Source organism: Daucus carota, chromosome 5 (genome assembly GCF_001625215.2).
Source record: "Daucus carota subsp. sativus chromosome 5, DH1 v3.0, whole genome shotgun sequence".
NCBI lineage: Eukaryota > Viridiplantae > Streptophyta > Magnoliopsida > Apiales > Apiaceae > Daucus > Daucus carota.
Genome location: NC_030385.2, coordinates 2,723,257 through 2,742,981, shown reverse-complemented (window position 1 = coordinate 2,742,981; position 19,725 = coordinate 2,723,257). Strand labels below are relative to the sequence as shown.

The 19,725-nt window shown below is 37.5% G+C and overlaps 1 protein-coding gene across 1 annotated transcript; it reads left to right on the top strand.

Moving 5' to 3' along the window:
* Positions 1-12,931: 12,931 nt before the first annotated feature.
* LOC108219679 (gamma carbonic anhydrase-like 2, mitochondrial) lies at positions 12,932-18,705 on the top strand. The gene is made up of 2 exons (XM_017393175.2): positions 12,932-13,381; positions 18,082-18,705. The coding sequence occupies exons 1-2, from the start codon at positions 13,024-13,026 to the stop codon at positions 18,456-18,458; spliced, it is 735 nt and encodes a 244-aa protein (XP_017248664.1). The 5' UTR covers positions 12,932-13,023; the 3' UTR covers positions 18,459-18,705.
* Positions 18,706-19,725: the final 1,020 nt, after the last annotated feature.

The following is a 19,725-nucleotide window of genomic DNA, read 5'->3' as shown; positions in this document are numbered from 1 at the left end:
GTTTTGAGTGATGAACCAGCAGCTGTGCGAATTGTAAAACAATCCACAGATTCTTCTATATAAAATCTCACGGGTGGATCATTCAATCCACCCGTATTTTTAATACTTGGTGTTTTTCTGTTTACTGTGTTCTTAGTGTATTATTCTTGAATCTTTTAAGTTTGTAAAAGATTGTATTCAACCCCCCCCTTCTACAATCTTTCTCATAGTTGGTGTAAAATAACAATTGGTATCAGAGCGAGGTTCCCAACAAACAGGGAAAAAGATCAACACTGCTAGAGAAAGATGGGAAAGAAGGATGCTGGAGTGAAGATTCCTGTTCTTGACAAAGACAACTATTTTCACTGGAAAGTGAGAATGCATCTGCATCTGTTGTCCATTGATGAAAGCTATGTGAACTGTATTGAAAAAGGACCTCATGTCCCCATGAAGGTCTGCACAAGTATGGGAGCTGATGGTGAAGACATGGTAGGTAAGATGATTCCAAAACCTATCCATGAATATTCTCAAGAAGATACTGAAGAAGTGCACAAGGACAAGAAAACCATGAATCTTCTGTTCAATGGTTTGGATCAAGAAATGATTGATAGTGTTATTAGCTGCACAAGTGCCAAAGAAGTTTGGGACACCATCAGGACCATCTGTGAAGGAAATGAGCAAGTTAGAGAAAACAAGATGCAGCTTCTGATTCAACAATATGAGTCATTCCATTTCAAGGCTGGTGAAAGTTTGAGTGATACATTTAACAGATTTCAAAAACTGTTAAATGGTCTAAAGCTCTTTGGAAGAGTATATCAAGTTAAGGATTCAAACTTGAAATTCTTAAGAGCTCTTCCTAAAGAATGGAAACCCATGACAGTCTCTCTCAGAAATACACAAGAATTTAAAGACTATACTCTAGAGAGACTGTATGGAACCTTAAAGACTTATGAGCTTGAAATGGAGCAAGATGAAGAGATTGAGAAAAGCCAAAAGAAAGGGCATTCATCTGTGGCTCTAGTTGCATCTCTGGAAGATACTGTCAAGGACAAGGGAAAGTCTCAAGTTGAAGAAACTGAGAAGTTGGTCAAAGAGGAGAACTCAGAGTCAAGCAAAGGAAGAAGAAAGGAGAAAGAAGTAGCTGATTCTGGTGAAGAAAGTGATGGAATTGATGAACATCTAGCCTTCCTGTCAAGAAGATTCTCCAAACTGAAATTCAAAAAGAATTTTAATTCTGCAAAATCCTTTAAAGGCAATCCCAAGTCTGATAGAAGCATGGTAGACAGATCAAAATTCAAGTGCTTCAACTGTGGAAATGCAGGTCACTTTGCAAATGAGTGCAGAAAGCCTAAAGTTGAGAAAAAGTCAAGTGAAAACATTGACTACAAAAAGAAATATTATGAACTTCTCAAACAAAAGGAAAGAGCATTCATCACAAAGGATGATTGGGCAGCTGGAGATGATTCTGATGAAGAGGAGGAGTTTGTCAATCTTGCTCTAATGGCCAACTCCACAGATCAAGATGAAAACACTGGAAGCAGCAGTCAGGTATTCACTACAAACTTAGTTGAGTTAACTAAAGATGAATGCAATGCTACTATTAATGAAATGTCTACAGAATTGTATCATTTGCATGTTTCTTTAAAATCTCTCACTAAGGAAAATAGTAGGATTAAGGAAGCTAACACCTTTCTTAGTGATAGAAACAGTGTATTAGAAGCTCAATTTATTGAGTTTGAGAAGCTTAAAATTGAGTGTCAGACAGCCAAGGATGATCTCTTGGTTGTTCTGAAAAGAGAAGAGATCATAAGAAAGCAGCTTGATAAGGAACAAGAGATTATTGCCAAATGGAAGTCTGGTAGGAATGTTTCCACCAATATCATCAACATGCAAGGTAGAGAGACCTTTGTAGAAAATGAGTGGAAAAGGAATAAGAAAGTGCTTGAGAAATCTGAGAATAGTTCAGGTGATGAGAACACTGATGATGATCATCAGTTGAAGAACAAAGACTCAACTGATGAGAGTCATCAGTTGAACAAAAACTCATCAGTTGACAAGAGTGTTCTCAAGAAGCTTAACAAGAAATATGGTCCTGTTAAAAAGAATTTTGTTAAAGGTGAGAATAGTTCTTCTGAGACCATTGATAGTGTTAATAACACTCTTCACTCTAGTAACAAGAACAAGAAGAAGTTGGATACTAGTGAGCATAAATCTGAGGAGACTAAAAAGAAGAAAGGAAATAGAAATGGCAAAATAGGAGTTAACAAGCACACCAATTACACTCCCAATGCTAGTGCTCTTAGGAAAACCTGCAGTAAGTGTGGTAGTGTAAATCATTTATCTGCTAATTGTAAAACTGTGGTTGCTCCTAATTTACCCTTGCCTATTCCTATGACATCTGTTCCTCACATGAATTTATCTGCTATGAATATGATGCCTGGTTTATTGCCTCACAATCCCTATTCTCAGCCTAACATGCCATATATGTTCAATCCTTATTTCAATGCCTTTAACATGCCTCAATTTCATTCAAACTTGCATGGAATGAACAATTTATGCATGACTCAAAGGCCTGTGTTTGAAAACAGAGTTGATGTTCCAATTTCTCAACCAAAACCAAAGATTGAACCAATTCAATCCAAGGAAAAGGCTGAGAAAGTGGAAAAGGCTGCTAAAACTAACAAATCTGGACCCAAAGCAATTTGGGTACCAAAATCAACTTGATCTGTTTGTGAAATGTGTGCAGGGAAACCACAAGAAGAATTTGTGGTACTTGGACAGTGGATGCTCCAGGCACATGACTGGTGATTCCTCCCTGCTCACAAAGTTTGTGGAGAAAGCTGGCCCTAGCATTACCTTTGGAGATGACAGCAAAGGATATACTATGGGATATGGCTTGATTGCTAAAGAGAATGTCATCATTGATGAAGTTGCATTGGTGTCTGGTCTTAAGCACAACTTGCTTAGCATTAGTCAGCTCTGTGACAAAGGTTATAAAGTCAATTTCACTCCTGCAGCCTGTGTTGTCACCAAAGAAGATGACAACAATGTGGTTCTGATTGGACAAAGGAAAGGAAATGTGTATGTAGCTGACTTCAATTCTGTAAAGTCTGAATCTATCACTTGCCTTCTCAGCAAAGCAAGCTCAGATGACAGTTGGCTATGGCATAAGAGACTGTCTCATCTAAATTTCAAAACCCTGAATGAGTTAGTAAAGAAGGACTTGGTAAGAGGTCTACCTAAGCTGGAATTCTCCAAAGATGGACTTTGTGGAGCCTGTCAGCTAGGAAAGCAAAAGAGAAGCTCTTTCAAAAGCAAAACTCTTTCATCAATTGTGAAGCCCCTTCAGCTCTTGCATATGGATTTGTTTGGACCAGTCAACATAATGTCTGTCTCAAAGAAGAAATATTGCTTAGTGATTGTTGATGATTTTTCTAAATTCACTTGGACTTTCTTCCTGCATTCTAAGGATGAAGCTGGGAAAATCATCATCAATCATATCAAAGCATTAAACAACAATCCAGATGTCAAAGTTGGAAGGATAAGAAGTGACAATGGAACAGAATTCAAGAACTCTGTGATGAAAGAATTTTGTGAAGAAGAGGGAATTACTCATGAGTTCTCTGCACCAAGAACTCCACAACAAAATGGTGTTGTTGAAAGGAAGAATAGAACTCTTATTGAGGCTGCAAGAACCATGATTAATGAAGCTCAACTTCCAACCTATTTTTGGGCTGAAGCTGTGAACACTGCTTGCTTCACTCAAAACATTTCACTAATTACCAAACCTCATAATCTAACTCCCTTTCAACTCTTCAAAGGAAAGAAGCCAACAATTAGCTTTCTTCATGTATTTGGATGCAAGTGTTATGTTCTAAGAAATCAAGGTGAAAATCTTGGAAAATTTGAGGCCAAGGCAGATGAAGCTATTTTTGTTGGATACTCTGATGGAAAATCATTTAGAGTATATAATCTGAGAACCAACATTGTTATGGAATCAATCCATGTGGTTTTTGATGATAAGAAGATTCAAGGATTCTCAGATGAAGGATTTCATGATAATCTCAGATTTGAGAATGAAGGTGAAGGTGATCTGTATGACAGTGATGATGATGATGACATTATTCAAAATGTTGGAATTAATCCTGGAATTAATATTCCAACTGATGACTCTCTGGTGCAAGAAACAACTACAATTGGAAATTCAACTGAAGCATCAGTTGAAACTACATTGGAGGGATCAGTTGAAACACCTCAAGGATCATCAGTTGAAAGAATGTCTCAAAGTTTCAATCAGTCTAGAAATAATGAGATGTCAAACTTAGGGGGAGCTTTCCAACATGGAAACCTGAACTTCAATAATGAAGCCACATCATCAAGACAATCACTTCCACCACAAAGAAAGTGGACAAGGGATCATCCTTTTGAGCTAATTATTGGAGATGCAAATGCATCTGTACAAACAAGAAGAGCAACTCAAGATGAGTGTTTGTATAGTGCATTCCTTTCACAGGATGAACCTAAAGTCATAGAAGATGCTCTCAAAGATGCTGATTGGGTTCTTGCTATGCAAGAAGAATTAAATCAATTTGAGAGAAACAATGTATGGAAGCTGGTACCCAAACCTAAAAACAGAACTATTGTAGGAACAAGGTGGGTATTCAGAAATAAGGTGGATGAGAATGGAGTTGTCACCAGAAACAAGGCAAGGCTTGTTGCTAAAGGGTACTCTCAATCTGAAGGAATTGATTTTGATGAGACCTTTGCACCAGTTGCAAGACTGGAAGCAATAAGAATCTTCCTGGCCTATGCTGCTCATGCAAACTTTAAAGTTTATCAAATGGATGTCAAGAGTGCTTTTCTAAATGGTGAACTGGAAGAGGAGGTATATGTCAGTCAGCCTCCTGGTTTTGAGGATCCAGAATTTCCAGAGTATGTTTACTTTTTATTAAAAGCACTCTATGGACTAAAGCAAGCACCAAGGGCATGGTATGACACTCTGTCTCAATTCTTGTTAGATAATCATTTTTCTAGAGGAACTGTGGATAAAACACTATTTTACAGAAATGTAAATGGTGCCTTTATTTTGGTTCAAATTTATGTAGATGATATAATTTTTGGTTCTACAGATGAGAAACTTTGCAAAAAGTTTGCTAATCTTATGAAAAGTCAGTATGAAATGAGCATGATGGGAGAGCTCACCTACTTTCTTGGTTTACAAGTTAAACAAGTAAAGGAAGGTATATTCATAAATCAAACTAAGTACATTTATGATCTACTTAAAAAGTTTGATTTATTGGATTGCAAAGAAGCTAAGACTCCCATGCCAACAGCCACTAAATTAGAATTAAGTCCTAATGAAAAATCTGTGGACATTTCTAATTATAGAGGCATGGTTGGTTCTCTCTTATATTTGACAGCTAGTAGACCAGATATTATGTTTTCTACATGTCTCTGTGCTAGATTTCAATCTGATCCTAAAGAATCACATCTTATTGCTATAAAAAGAATATTCAGATATCTTAAGGGAACACCAAATCTTGGTATTTGGTACCCTAAAGACTCTGGATTTGATCTAATTGGATATTCAGATGCTGATTTTGCAGGATGCAAAATTGATAGAAAAAGTACAACTGGCACCTGTCAATTTCTTGGTGACAGATTGATTTCTTGGTTTAGCAAAAAGCAAAATTCTGTATCAACCTCTACAGCTGAGGCTGAGTACATTGCAGCTGGAAGCTGTTGTGCACAATTATTGTGGATGAGAAATCAATTACTTGATTATGGATTAAATCTCTCAAAAATCCCAATACTTTGTGACAATACCAGTGCTATTGCTATAACTGAAAATCCAGTACAACACTCAAGAACCAAGCACATTGACATCAAATACCACTTCATAAGAGAACATGTGATGGCTGGTACTGTTGAAATGCATTTTGTTCCAAGTGAAGAACAGATTGCAGATATTTTCACAAAGCCACTTGATGAATCCACATTCACAAGGTTGGTAAGTAAATTAGGTATGTTAAATTTCTCCTAATTTAGAGTGAATTTTTCTGTAATTTGGCAGCCAGAATTTGATTAATTTTGATTTATCAAAATTGAATTGATTATAATTCTGGATAAAGTCTATAATATTTCAACTGATGAACTAGTGAAATTGTTTCAACTGATGCTTGAAACAATATCCTCTTGAGTTGTTTTTTCATTCAACTGATGACACCAGTTGAAGACGCCTTCAACTGATCTTCATCAGTTGAATAGGAAGTTTAAAGAGGCGCTTATTTCATCCGTTGAAAGTATTATCTGATCTGAGCCGTTGAAATTTCTTTTGTCTCTCTCCTACTTTATACACACGATCGTGTGTGTAATTTTTGTAGAGATAAATAAGAGTAATTTCTTCTCAACGGTAATTTCTCAGCCAATCACAGCAATTTTCTGAGAAAGTATTTAAGTGTTTTAATTTATTTTTACTTCCTTTCATCTCACTCTTTCGAATTCTTCAAGTTCTCTCCTCCCTCTCTGTGCAAAAGCAAACTCTAATCTTTCCTCAAGCCTTCTCTGTAACTACAATGGCACCCATGAAGAAGTATACTGCACCAAGTGGGTTTATCTATGAAAAGAACAACTTTGCGTCATTTGTGGATACTAAAGCTGTGGAGGAGAAGGAGTATCACAGGATGATGGAGTTCATCAAGTCAAGCCAGCTCTCTTATGCTATGACTGAAGCTCCTGTCATCTACCATGAAATAGTGGAGGAGATGTGGACCTCTGCAGAATTTAATAGTGAGGATGAAACTCTAACCTTCTCTATTAAAAATAAAACTCACTCTGTCAATGCTGATGTTATGAAAGCATGCTTTAAGATTCCTGAAGATAATGTTTTAACTTTGCCTAGTGATAATCAGTTGGTTAATTTACTTTATGCCATGAATTATGTTTTGCCAACTGATGCCTTAGGTAAAATAGAAAGGAGGGGTCTTAGGAGAGAATGGAGTTATTTATGTGATGCTTTTATTAAGGCATTTTCTGGTAAAATTAGTAATTTCAATGCTCTCACTTCCCAGATTTTACAAATGCTTTACATGTACCTGACTAATGAATATTTCAATTTTGGTGGTTTGATGATCCAAGAAATTGGGGAGAAACTAGGTGATAAAACTAGTAGACCTAGGAATATTTATTATGTCAGATTTCTTATGATGCTAGCTAAGCATCTCAACAAAAAACTGGTTATTGCTAACAAGGAAGCCAAGCTTCCCAGTTTTGTGCAGGAAAAGAGAGTCTTTAAAGACCTCTTCAGGATGAATTTGTACCCCTCCTTGGAGGTGGTGTACCTGCCAATAATGGAGGCTGGAAAGCAAAAAGAGGTACATGGATTTCCTACTACTCTCTCTCAACCCTCACCTTCTTTGCTTTCTGCCATCAGGGCTGTTGAAGAGGCCCATCAACAGTCCACACAAGTGGCAAAACCTTCTAAAAACAAATCTTCTAAACCAACCTCAGATGCCTCCCAAAAGGCACCTGTTGTAAAAACCAAAAGAAACAAACCTGAGGGGAGTGTGACTGGAGGTTGTGAGGGGGAGGGAAAGGGTGAACATCAAAGAAGCCCTAAGAATAAGGATGGAGAGGTGTGTGTTAACCAGCCTGGCCACTCTGCAGTCTCCCAAAAGACTGTAGATGTTAATATGGAATCAAACTCATCCCTAGCAGCATCCTCCCAAAAGGATGTTGCTATTGAAAATAGTCCCCAACCAGGAACACAGTTAAAAAGGGGGAGGGACACCACTTCTTCACCAATAAAAGCCTATGGGAGAAAGAAGCAAAGAAGTGACAAACTGAAGCACTCTGCACACACACAGGCATCCATTCTGGATTTTATGCCTTTAACTTCTCAAAGTCAGATTGATGTGACTCCAATAAATGTGGAGTCACAGCCCCCTCCTTCATCTCAACCAATCACCCATATTTATGATCTTACCATTTCTACTACTCAAACACAATCCCCAACCTCTTCTGTGGATGTGGAATTAATTCACACCACACTTGTAAATTCTCCATCTTTGGATTTCATGGAGAAGCCCCCTTCTGAGATTGATCATCATCATTTTGATGATTTGTTGGATCTTTCTCTTCCATTTCCTTCTTCTGTGACAGTGTGTTCTGTGGATTTTCCTTTAAAATCAATCACCACAGACTCAACTATCACAGCCTCTAAACCTATTTCTTCATTTTCTTCAACTGATCTCCCTCATCAGCTGACAAGTGTTTGTCCTTCAACTGATCTGCTTAACAGCTCTCATCAGTTGAATGCCTCATCTACCAATGTCTCAACTGATGTCTCTCATCAGTTGACAGCTGCTGCTACTTCCATTACTTTACCTCTTTCTACAGCAGTTGATCACATGGTAGCACAAACACTTCTAGGATTGAGTGGAGTGAGCTATGGAGTGGAGAGGCAGCCTAGTGAGCTGGCAAAAGGAGAGGGTGTGGAGAGTCTGGCATTTTCTTCTAGCCAGGAAAAAGGAGAGGATATGAGTGACCCTTTAGTAAGGGTAAGTGAGGAAGAGGTGAGTTGTGTGGTGAGCCAAGGGGAGCCCTTGATGCAAGAAAAGAGAGATAATGAGAGAAATGCAGGTGTCAATGAAGGGTTTAGTGAACAAGAGATTCAAGCTGAATATAGATCCATATTGGATAGTGTTTCACTAGACCCTGAGACTTTTACTCATGGAATGTCTTCCATTCAAGATTTTGCCAGATTGGATAATCAAGCAGCTGAGAGGCATCTTAATCTGATTCACACTACTTCTTCCATGCTTAGAGCAAAGGAGGCATTTACAGCTCTGCCTGCCAATGCTGGAGATGATTTTCAGTATGATGATAGTGATGAAGACCTCAATGATGCTCTTGAGGAATCTCTTGGTGAACAACCTACAACTTCTCTGCCTTCATGGCTCTCCATGCAGTCTGCCAATGCAATTGTTGTTAGCATGGAGCTGGAAAGGCAAGCCTCCACTCTTCTTCAATCACAACCTGGAAGCTCATCCTCCTCTCAAGCCATCTCTGCCACCATTGCCAGTCAAGCTCTGGAAAACCTCAAGCTTCACAAATATCAATCTCTCCACTTTCAGAAAGAGATAGAGCATCTCAATTGTCTCATTGCCTCTGTTAAGACTGATCTGACCAAACAAATTGATGAAAAGCTTCCAGCTCAGGTCAAATCAGCTCTTTCTGGTTCTGAGCAAAAACAACTGCAATTGGAAAAGCAAGTAGAAGCTCTGGAAGGCAATGTCTATATCTTAAACTCTAGAATGGATGAGATGTTGCAGCATCAAAGAATTCAGACTGGACTCCTTCAACATCTTCTTCTTGCCTCTGGTGCTTCTCTTCCCAGTCCATCCCTTACACTTGCTGCTAACAAAAAGGGGGAGAAAGAATTACCAACTCCTGCAGAATTAATCAGTCAAATTCCTCCTCCTTTCCACACTGAAAGGGAAAAGCAAAAGATTGAAAGGATGAAAGAATTGGACTCCATTGCAAAGAGAGTGGCTCAATTGGGCAAGAAATCATCTACATCTTCTACAGCCACCACAGCTCAAATCTCTTTTCCAACCACAACCACAATTCTCAAGGTAATCACACCTGAGATTGTTATTCCCTCCAAGACAGAAAAGGGTGAGCCATCATTTTTGAATGAGTTCAAGCCAATTCTGTTTCCAAACAATTGTGGTTACTCCAGGCCTGGAAAAGACTCAAGCTCAATCTACTTTCCACTAGCCAGGCCTGACAAAAATGAATACAAGCTTTTGGGCCAAGAAATCAAAAGTTATAAAGATTGTGCAGATGTGGCCTTAAAGGCTCATTTTGCCATCATCCACAGAGAAGGCCAGAAGCTGTTTATTGGAACTGGCCATCCTCACTACTCATTTGCAAAAGCTGAAGAGGTGGCCAGAGAATGTGAAAAAGAGGAGTTTGAATCCCAACTCTCCTTGAACCAAATAGAGGTGGATGAAAGGTATGCTATTGAGCTGGAAGAGGAGTTGGCAGCTGAGTTTTTAAATGAGAAAGGATTGCCTCTTGAATCTTCTCCCAAGAAAAAGAGAGTCAAATCTAAAACCAAGATGCCTGAGGCAGCCAAGAGAAGAGAAGAAGTGCCAGAAAAGCCTATCTCAAAGCCTTCCTCTCCAATCAAGGATACCACAGTAGTACATCCAGATGTCAACTTCCATGATGAACCAATAATGCCAAAGGAGGAGCCAATTGACTTGGAAGATATTCCAATTCCAGCTTTTCTTGTCCAAGAATCTTCCAAGCCAAAGAAGAAAGTCAAGTCTGTGGCTAAAAGGATGGCTAACCCTCCTAAACCTCCAAAAGAACCTGAGAACCCTGATGACTATCTCATCATTGCTAACATTGAAGAAATTTCTGAGTTGGATCTGGAGCTGGATGATCTTCAAGAAGTAAGAGGAATAGAAGCAACTTCAAAGTTACCTGAAAGATTGGTATTCTCTTACAAAAACAAGGGTGATGTCATCTGGCCTCTTCACAGAGTTCTGAATTCTGAGGGATTCAGTTCTCTAACAAAAATATATGGATCTATGAAGAGGACTGGAGGATTTACACCACCTGCAAAGCAAATGGTACTAAAGAGAATCCTTGAGATCAGGAAGGAATGGAATTCAGATGCTAGTCTACAAAGAAGGCTGAAAATTCCCTACACTGGAAAGAAAATTCATCATGAACCTACTCCAGTCATGGAATTTAGGGACAATCAAGGTGTTAGGAGATTCTTCAGACCTAAAGATCAACTCAAGGTTGCTAGCTTGAATACTCTGAAGACTCTCCAATCCAAGCTCAACAGACAAAACAGTGATGAAGAATGGTTCTACAGGATCTTTCAGAAGCAGATCAATATTCTTGAAGAAAAACTTAAGTCCAGAAGAAGAAGATCTTCTAGGAACAAGTAACTGCTCAGTCTAGAGGAGCATAATCATCTGTAATCTTTTCTAACTCTTGTATTTAAATTCTGCATTTTATTTTATTAATGTTTTGTTATCATCAAGTGTAGAATTTATGTCTGCATCTTCTCCAGTCATAAATTGGGGGAGATTGTTAGGAATCAATAATTTTTGATGATAACATAAACATTTTTGTAACATGTCTTACTTAGAATCCTTATCAAATTTCAGTTGTAATTGTTACATTTCTTGTCTTTGGGAATTATCAACGGATGGGTAGAATAGGATGGCTAATTGTAAATATCCAATGCCATGTAATTTTATCTAAGTGAAGGATATTCAACTGATGAGATGTAACTGTTCAACTGATAAAGACTGGATGATGTTTCAACTGATGAAAATCAAGCATTCAACTGAAGACAAAGTGTTCAACGGATAATGCTGAGGAATTCAACTGATAAGACTGGAACAGCATTCAATTGATGGAGTTTGTAATTCATTCAACTGATGAGCCAGGCATTCAACTGATAAAGTCAATAGCAGTTGAAAGCAACCAGTACCTTCAACTGATAAAGCAAAGAGCAGTTGAAAGTGACTAGAGCTTAAGTCTGACAAATCACATGGATCGAATTACACTAAAATAGACATGGAAGCCTAATTAGGAAAATAAAGAAGAAGCAGAAACATACTTATCTCATGCAGTGCAATCTGGATCAAATCAAGATTATGGTCAAAGATGAAGACATCTCAGAAAGCATGCATAAGACAAAGTTGTGCAGCATTGTTTTTAGATTAGAGTGCATTTTGTAATCTAGCTAGAAGCTTTGTAAAACTTGGAGTATATAACCAAGTTAGTGGCATCAGTTGAACTTGTTCAAATTACTTGAGAAAAATCTGAGAGTTAGAACTAGTTTTGAGTGATGAACCAGCAGCTGTGCGAATTGTAAAACAATCCACAGATTCTTCTATATAAAATCTCACGGGTGGATCATTCAATCCACCCGTATTTTTAATACTTGGTGTTTTTCTGTTTACTGTGTTCTTAGTGTATTATTCTTGAATCTTTTAAGTTTGTAAAAGATTGTATTCAACCCCCCCCTTCTACAATCTTTCTCATAGTTGGTGTAAAATAACAAATACCTCAAACTTTGAAAGATTTTTTAGAAATCCTGATACAATACCTCTTTACTTTTAAAGAATATTTAAAAATCTTGATTGAATACACCTAGATTTTAAAAGTCAATAAAAGTCATTGAAAATCATGATACAATACCAGCCCCTTAAAGTAGAGAAGCTGTTTTCGTGAAGACTCCCGGCTTAATGCACAAAAAAATTTGTGTGTGATATAATAGTATTATTATACCTTAGCGCATGTCCTTCTTCACACAGGACTTACCTAAACAGTTCTGTTTGTTGACGATGGGTGATAATGACCTGAAACGGAGATATCAAACCGGATAAGAACCGCCATTGCACACTTTCTTGAATTATGTAAGCCATCCATGTCGATTCTCGTCGATTTTCTTATATCCACGCAAATCCTTCGATGAACTAAAATCCGTGATGACCCATTTATACGCATTATTGAGTAAATCTAAAGTAGAAAACATGCATGGTCTTTTCCGAATGTCCACCGCTTGAATTGAGTAAATCTAAAGTAGAGCGGTTGCTGAGAATGTGAGACGCAAAGTGTGAGATCAGAATGTCTTCTTACATTTGATATGAATAATTAAAAGAGATGAAGGGTCGGAAAAATGGTGAAAAATATTTTAACATTTTTTTTTGCCAAATTATTTTAACATTTAATATTTAATGTTTCAACATTTATACTATTTAATATTTTTTCAAATAATAATAGGTGAAAAATTTGACATTCTCAACAATATTTTTATCTGTCTTACAATTTACAATTTAGTATCTTCTGATTAATATTTTCAAATTTTCCTAAAGTAAAGGACTGATATTTCGTTATTCACAGCCAAGATTCCGTAAAATAAAAAAGAAAAAAAAAGAGAGTGAAATTGCTCTTCCCCAATATCTAAAACACACTCTGCTCGAACCAGTCGCCCTAAAAATCACAAAAATGGCAGCAACAACACTAGCTCGGCTCTCGAGAAAAATCGTAACTGCCTCTACTCATCGGAACCAGCTTCCTCAGCGAGCGTTTTCGACTGAATCATCATCGGCGGCGGCGGATCGGGTGAAATGGGACTACCGAGGTCAACGCCAGATCATTCCGTTAGGTCAGTGGCTCCCGAAGATCGCGGTCGATGCTTATGTGGCTCCTAATGTTGTGCTCGCCGGTCAAGTTAGGGTTTGGGATGGAGCGTCGGTTTGGAACGGGTCGGTTCTGAGAGGAGATCTTAATAAGATTAGTGTTGGCTTTTGTTCCAATGTTCAGGAGAAGTCTGTTATTCACGCCGCTTGGTCCTCTCCTACAGGTTCTCTCTCTCTCCCTCTCTCTCTCTCTCTCCCCCTCTCTCTCCCTCTCCCTCTCTCTCTCTCTCTCACCTCCTTCCTCTCTCTCTCTCTCTCTCTCTCTCTCTCTCTCTGTGTCTGTCTGTCTCTCTCCCCCTCTCTTTCTATCTCTGACAATTTGATACATTCTCAATAATTAATAATCTCGAAAATGAATAATTTTGGTAAATTATGTAATGTAAATTGTTTAAATGAGTTAACACTTGAAATGTGGTAAGGACGTTGATGCTTTTGATATTTAGGGTTTTAGTTTGAATTGCTGAGAATTGATATTAAGAAAGGGAATTTAGTGTGTGGATTATGTTCTTTCTGATTGTGGAATGTTGACATTGGAGTTTAAGATAACAATGATCATGTTTTCTACGAGTGTGCATTTGCGTTTTTATGAATGTGTTTGATATGGTATTGGAATGTTTTAGTGTGTGATTATGTTTTAATTATGAGGAAATGATAGTGAGGAAGTTAATGTTTGGATTTAGTTAGTGGATGTTGAAATTTACAGTTATGTTAAACGGAAATTTTGTTTTTTAGGAGTGTCCAATTGCGTGTTTATGAATGTATATCTGGTTTAGCTGGTAGTAGAAAGTATACGAGTCTATTTTTTTTATTTTGTAGTTAGAGATTGTGCAGACTATAGTTGAAGGTATTTGGATATGTGGTATTTGTGTGTGTAAGAGTAATATGGAGTAGCTAAATCAAGGAATTGTGTATTGAGCATATAATTCTTTAATTATTGAGATGATTAGAGGCTTTTGAGTGATTAGGATCCTGTAAGAATTAAGCAAACATGAATAAGCATGCTAATTAGCACCAAGCTGGAAAGCAAGTTTTCTTGTACTTGTTAAATCATCTGTTCTATCCATCTCTGTTGACCTTTGTGATGGTGAATTGGCGATAGTCTAAATACCATATTAAGCTGATACTTATGCTTCATGTCGACATCCAATGTATTGCTCATCTGCTTATTTTTGCGGTTAGACTTTTATGCATCAAAGAAATTTGATGATGTCCAATATGTCAAAGTAGAGAATACATAAGAGAATTCACTGCTTTTGTTTCTGGTTTTGGGTTTCTTTGTGTTTCTTGTGCTATGCAAAGTAGAACTTGAAAGATGCCTATTCTGTACACTAGGGAGTGGCTGTCTTAGTATCAGTTCTTGGTCCTTCCGTCTTTGTTTCTGGTTTTTGGTTTCCCTGTGTTTTTGTGCTATTCAAAATAGTACCTGAAAGATGCCTATTCTGTTAAACTAGAGAGTGCATAAGAAACTCAGCTACTCGAAAGATGCTTATTCTGTTCAACTATAGAGTTGATAAGAAAATCAGCTGTCTTTGTATCAGTTCTTGGTCCTCTTAATGTCCAAGTGCTATGCAGAAAAGAATTATGCCTTCTTGTAAAATCAAAGTGTGACAAATAAAATGCATTCTGTGCATCATGAGTACAAGATGACTTGATAGAGAATACTAAGATATGTGACAGTTGTGTGGCCATAGCGAGTTCAACACTTGTTTATAGATTTTGATCGAAAATCTGGCTTGTGAATGCTCAGCTGTGGGATATAATCAGTGTTACATAGGACCGGGTTCGATACGAAACGGGGTACGGAAACGGATACGCGAAACATCACTTTTAGTGTATCCGATACGATGGAACGCTTGGGTACGATGGGACGTGTGGGTACGATAATATTTTTTTCAATTAATTATATATATAATCTTAAATAAAATATACATTGTAATTAATTTTATAAATATTTATTACAAAATTATTGTGTATTCATTATAAGTTTAATATGATTATTTATGATCTGTAACATTACTAAAATTGAATGATACAATTGGTTGAACTCAGTGTATATAAAACATTAGATGAGCTTACATAACACTAGTACTGGACTGTTTATAACTTTAAAATAGAGTTTTGGGCCTATACAAGGGCCCAAATTAAGCAGACCTTGTTAAAACTAATTTCAGCCGCTTATGTAACATAGATACAGATATATACAATCGTTCTCCGTCATGCCCCTCGTCTTCTCTTCTTCCTTTCCCTTCGCCTGATTCCTCCCAAATCAGTGCAAATCATTCATATCCGTCGGTTCGTCACTACGAGCGAACCAATACGTGATCCCCAGCGAACTGAGACGTGTTTGTTCCCGAATCGGGGACGAAGTATCCGGATCGCAAAACGGGGCTACGTCCCCCGTTCCTTGTTTCTATGGATATAATCTTGTGTCCCTTGAATCGTAGGCTTGTGTGTAATACCCTGAGCCTTAATTACAGTAATGTATTAATGGGAAGTGGACATGTTACATTTGCTCAACTATGAGCCTATGCCATAAGCTTTAGTGAATTTCACTCTTACTGCCTCAGTGCTCATTCTGGGCCAAGTTATGCTACAGACATTTGTTCTTAAACTCTTAAAAGTATCGAGTGTTTATATTCATGGTCAAGTGTTAAAATCTTTGTGTTCCAAGTATCAAGTGTCAGACATAGGCTACAGTCCTACACCCCTGTTAATTGATAAATTTTGCTTTGCACGTACTTTTATTTCATTATCCCACCCTCTATTTCCCGGAATCTTCAATTTGTCTGCATACTGTGCCGGACATGATATGACATGGGTGTTGGTGTGGGGATCTTAATTGGGTGCTTCATGTCGAAGCCAAACACTTCGCACTCTTTTACTCTCAGTCCAAAATGTAATCTCAGGTCCCCAGAGAACTTTCTTTTTTTCTTTAATTTTATAAAACTTCACTTTAAAAGTATATATATATATATAGAATTCAGTCCTGATATGTTAGTACTTGTCAATGGTTTCAGGAAATAAAAATTAAGAGTTTATAATATTTGTTTTGCTAAATATTATAATATTTTCTTTGTTACTAATCGTTACACTTGCATGCGGTGTCCGCAGATTCATATCCAGTTTGAATCCATTTCCAATTTCCAAAATCCTACTCTCTTTTTTTAACTAAGTATCACTATGATTGTAGAATATAGCAAAGTTTGACCAATTGTTATCTTTATAGTCTTTTTTTGTATCAAAGGCACTATTACTTGGGCTTCTTTGAAAATTTCTTGTGTCTATGATACTAATAGTTAAATACTACTTAATAATAGGTAGACCTTATTTGAAGAGAAGATTTTCTTCAGATCTTTACAGTTTACTGTTGAGCGGTCTGATCCAAATAGAACATTTATGTAGTATATATGATGTTGCAAGCTCTAGGGGGTCACATGCTGGATATGTATGTACGGGATATGTATCTGGCACATGTCAGAGTTCTGATGCATACGATATAGTTTTTGTCCCTTGGTGATGAATTCTCTGTAGAAAAGTTCTGTTGACAATTCCCAGCTGACCAATCGAAATTCCACAAATAGGCATCCATATAGGCAGTATCGCGCGCATCACTATTTCCTTCCTTTTAGGGGGAGGGGCATAAGTACATATGAATTCCATCGCGTATAGGGGACTGCATGAAAGACATCCATATAGGCAGTATCGTGCGCATCACTATTTTCTTCCTTTTAGAGGCTTTTTCTTGGAGACCATGGATGGGTTTATTGATCTCAAGGTCCTAGAGGATTTTTCATAATCCTATAGTGCCCTGTTTATATACATGGTTTTGAAATGGCTGAGGAAGGCCTGTGTTATTACAGGATCTGGAGACCCGACAAGTGTATATATATTAACAAAATAAATCAACTGTGTTATATGGAAGATGCCATTTCTGATTTCACCCAAAGGAATATAAGATATATAAATATATGCATAAATGTATAAAATGGCGATGGAGGGGGATGGTGACCCTTTGGTCCTAGGTTCATCCGTGCATATAGCTTCTCCCTCTTGAAGGTTCTGGTTTAGATTCTGTGATGTTCCATCTATATTTTAAGAACCTCCTTTAATGGCTGGATTTTGAATTTGGATTTTTATAAACTGTGCTTTCTTCCTCTGGAGAAAAGCTACTGAAAGGCCACTCACTCACTTGTGAGATCTGGCCGTACCCCATTGGAGTTAGTCACCATGGCTGGCCCCTGTGTTGGGAGATTATTCTGGTATGGCTCCTAAATCTCTCGACAAATTAGGCACAAGTATGAATCTGCATGTAGGATACACAACTTAAATCAGACATACAGTACTTGGAAAACTGTCTCTTCTTTATTAAAATGTTACAAGATATTTCAGAATAAATGATAATTAAAAGACATCACCAATCATTTTTGGATGTTTACAATTTTAATGTTATACTTGTATGCAACCCAGCTGACCATATACGTGGCCTTTCGAATAAATTTGTCTTAGCAAGAAAAAAATTAAAACTAGTGGCCTTGTGAATCACTTTTTGTTGTGTATCTGTACAAGATGTCTCTCTGGATGCTGTTATCATATTCAATGCAGAGCTTTGTATCATTCTTTTGTTTGTCAATTATTAGATTTTTTCAATTACAGTTCTTTCTGCCACATTTTACTGTTTGCAAAATTTGGCAAGCCGGGAAGGCCCTTTATTGTTTGTTCATTTTATATAGCTATTTTTTGTGACCTTCATGTGCATGAAAGAGATTGCTATGTGAAATATTGTCCCCCCTCTGTATCAACCTTCTTTTACTGTGTAAGACTCTGCAAAAAAGAGTAACATGTTCTATCTTTCTACATATGCCAGGGCTGCCAGCAGAGACATTAATTGAGAGATTTGTGACTGTTGGTGCATACAGTCTCTTGCGTTCATGCACTATCGAGCCAGAATGCATTATTGGTCAGCATTCCATACTTATGGAAGGTTCTTTGGTGGAGACGCATTCTATACTCGAAGCTGGATCTGTGGTTCCCCCTGGAAGAAGGATTCCTACAGGAGAGCTTTGGGCAGGAAATCCAGCAAGGTTTGTTAGGACCCTGACTCACGAGGAGACGCTTGAAATTCCTAAACTTGCTGTTGCAATTAATGATTTGAGTAAAGCCTACTTCTCCGAGTATCTCCCATATTCAACGGTATACTTGGAGGTTGAGAAGATGAAGAAGAATTTGGGGATTTCAATTTGAAGCCCCCAACCTAACCCCTCGTCCCGTATATCAGTTAAAGCATCCTGGCGTGAAAATAAGCAACTCTAGAACTCAAAGGTCAGACCCTTGAGCGTTACTTTTGTATTGTATGTGATTTCTGAATGATTATGACGGCAATGTCGAATCAAAGTCTGTAATGGACTTGAACTGTTGTTTCATCTATACTCCTATTTTGAGTCAGATTTTTGAGATTGTTATCTTATTTAATGTTTCAGTTTACAGTCAAGTTATTACCACTTGGTCTATTGAGGAGTTGAGTTGATATTATATCGTATGTGCTATTCGGCTCTCTCGTTTTCTCAGAAGTCATGTTCTTAAAATGAGATGAAACTGTGGCAAAAAAAATAAAAAATGAGATGAAACTTTGTATCCGTTGCTTCGGGAAGAGAGGTTGAAGCTGATTTATTCTCCAACTTAATTGTTGTGGTCATCTGTCATGCTATCAATTTCAAATACAGATTCTAACACAAGTGTTGCTTCAGTACAAGTTCTTTCAAATCATAAAAGATTTTATCTTTCGACACGCCAAGTACGCTTCAAGAAGTGCAAATGAAATAAGACTCGGCCAAATACATGTAAATGGATGAGAAGATGAGACGTAATTCGTACCATCTCGAAATTGGTAATAACCAATAAGTGATGAAGTGCCTATGGAGATCATAGTATCCGAGAGCTATATCGTCTCTTGTGCCAGTAGAATTTGGCACTACCTGAATAGATAGAATAAGCTTATAGATTATAGTATTCCTCGAAATTTGGCCTACTCCCACAATTAGATAGACCATTGTAATTTGCTTTTCGGTACGAAGATAAGCTTTTACTTTAAGATAATTGATTCTATGCAAGTATCTATAATATTTGCTTTTAGTAATCTGAATGGAATTCGATATGTTAAGATTAATTGTTAATTAAATTTTGTAATTTTAATCTTAACTAATAGTAGATAACAAGCATGAGCTAGCTAGCTGAATTTTAGAAAGCCCTAGTGAACTTGATTAGGACCTAGACCTTCGAAATTTCGAACAGAAAAGTCATGTAGCAAGTAATAAGTATAATGTATAAGGCACATGCCGGAGTTTGTATTAGGCAAGTTTCAGAGTTCAAACACATCTGATATGGTTCTAGTGTCCTGCTGATGTATCCTATGCAGAGTTAAGTGTTTCTGGATACTTTCCAGTCCACTGATGTAGCCAGTGGCTTGGGCAGGACTTCTTTTGTTTTGGTGTTTGCGCCGGGGGAGAGAAAT

Coding starts and splice junctions, on each gene's coding strand:
- LOC108219679 (XM_017393175.2), top strand. CDS start 13,024: ATGGCAGCAACAACACTAGCTCGGCTCTCGAGAAAAATCGTAACTGCC. Junction 13,382..18,081: donor CGCTTGGTCCTCTCCTACAG/GTTCTCTCTCTC, acceptor TACATATGCCAG/GGCTGCCAGCAGAGACATTA.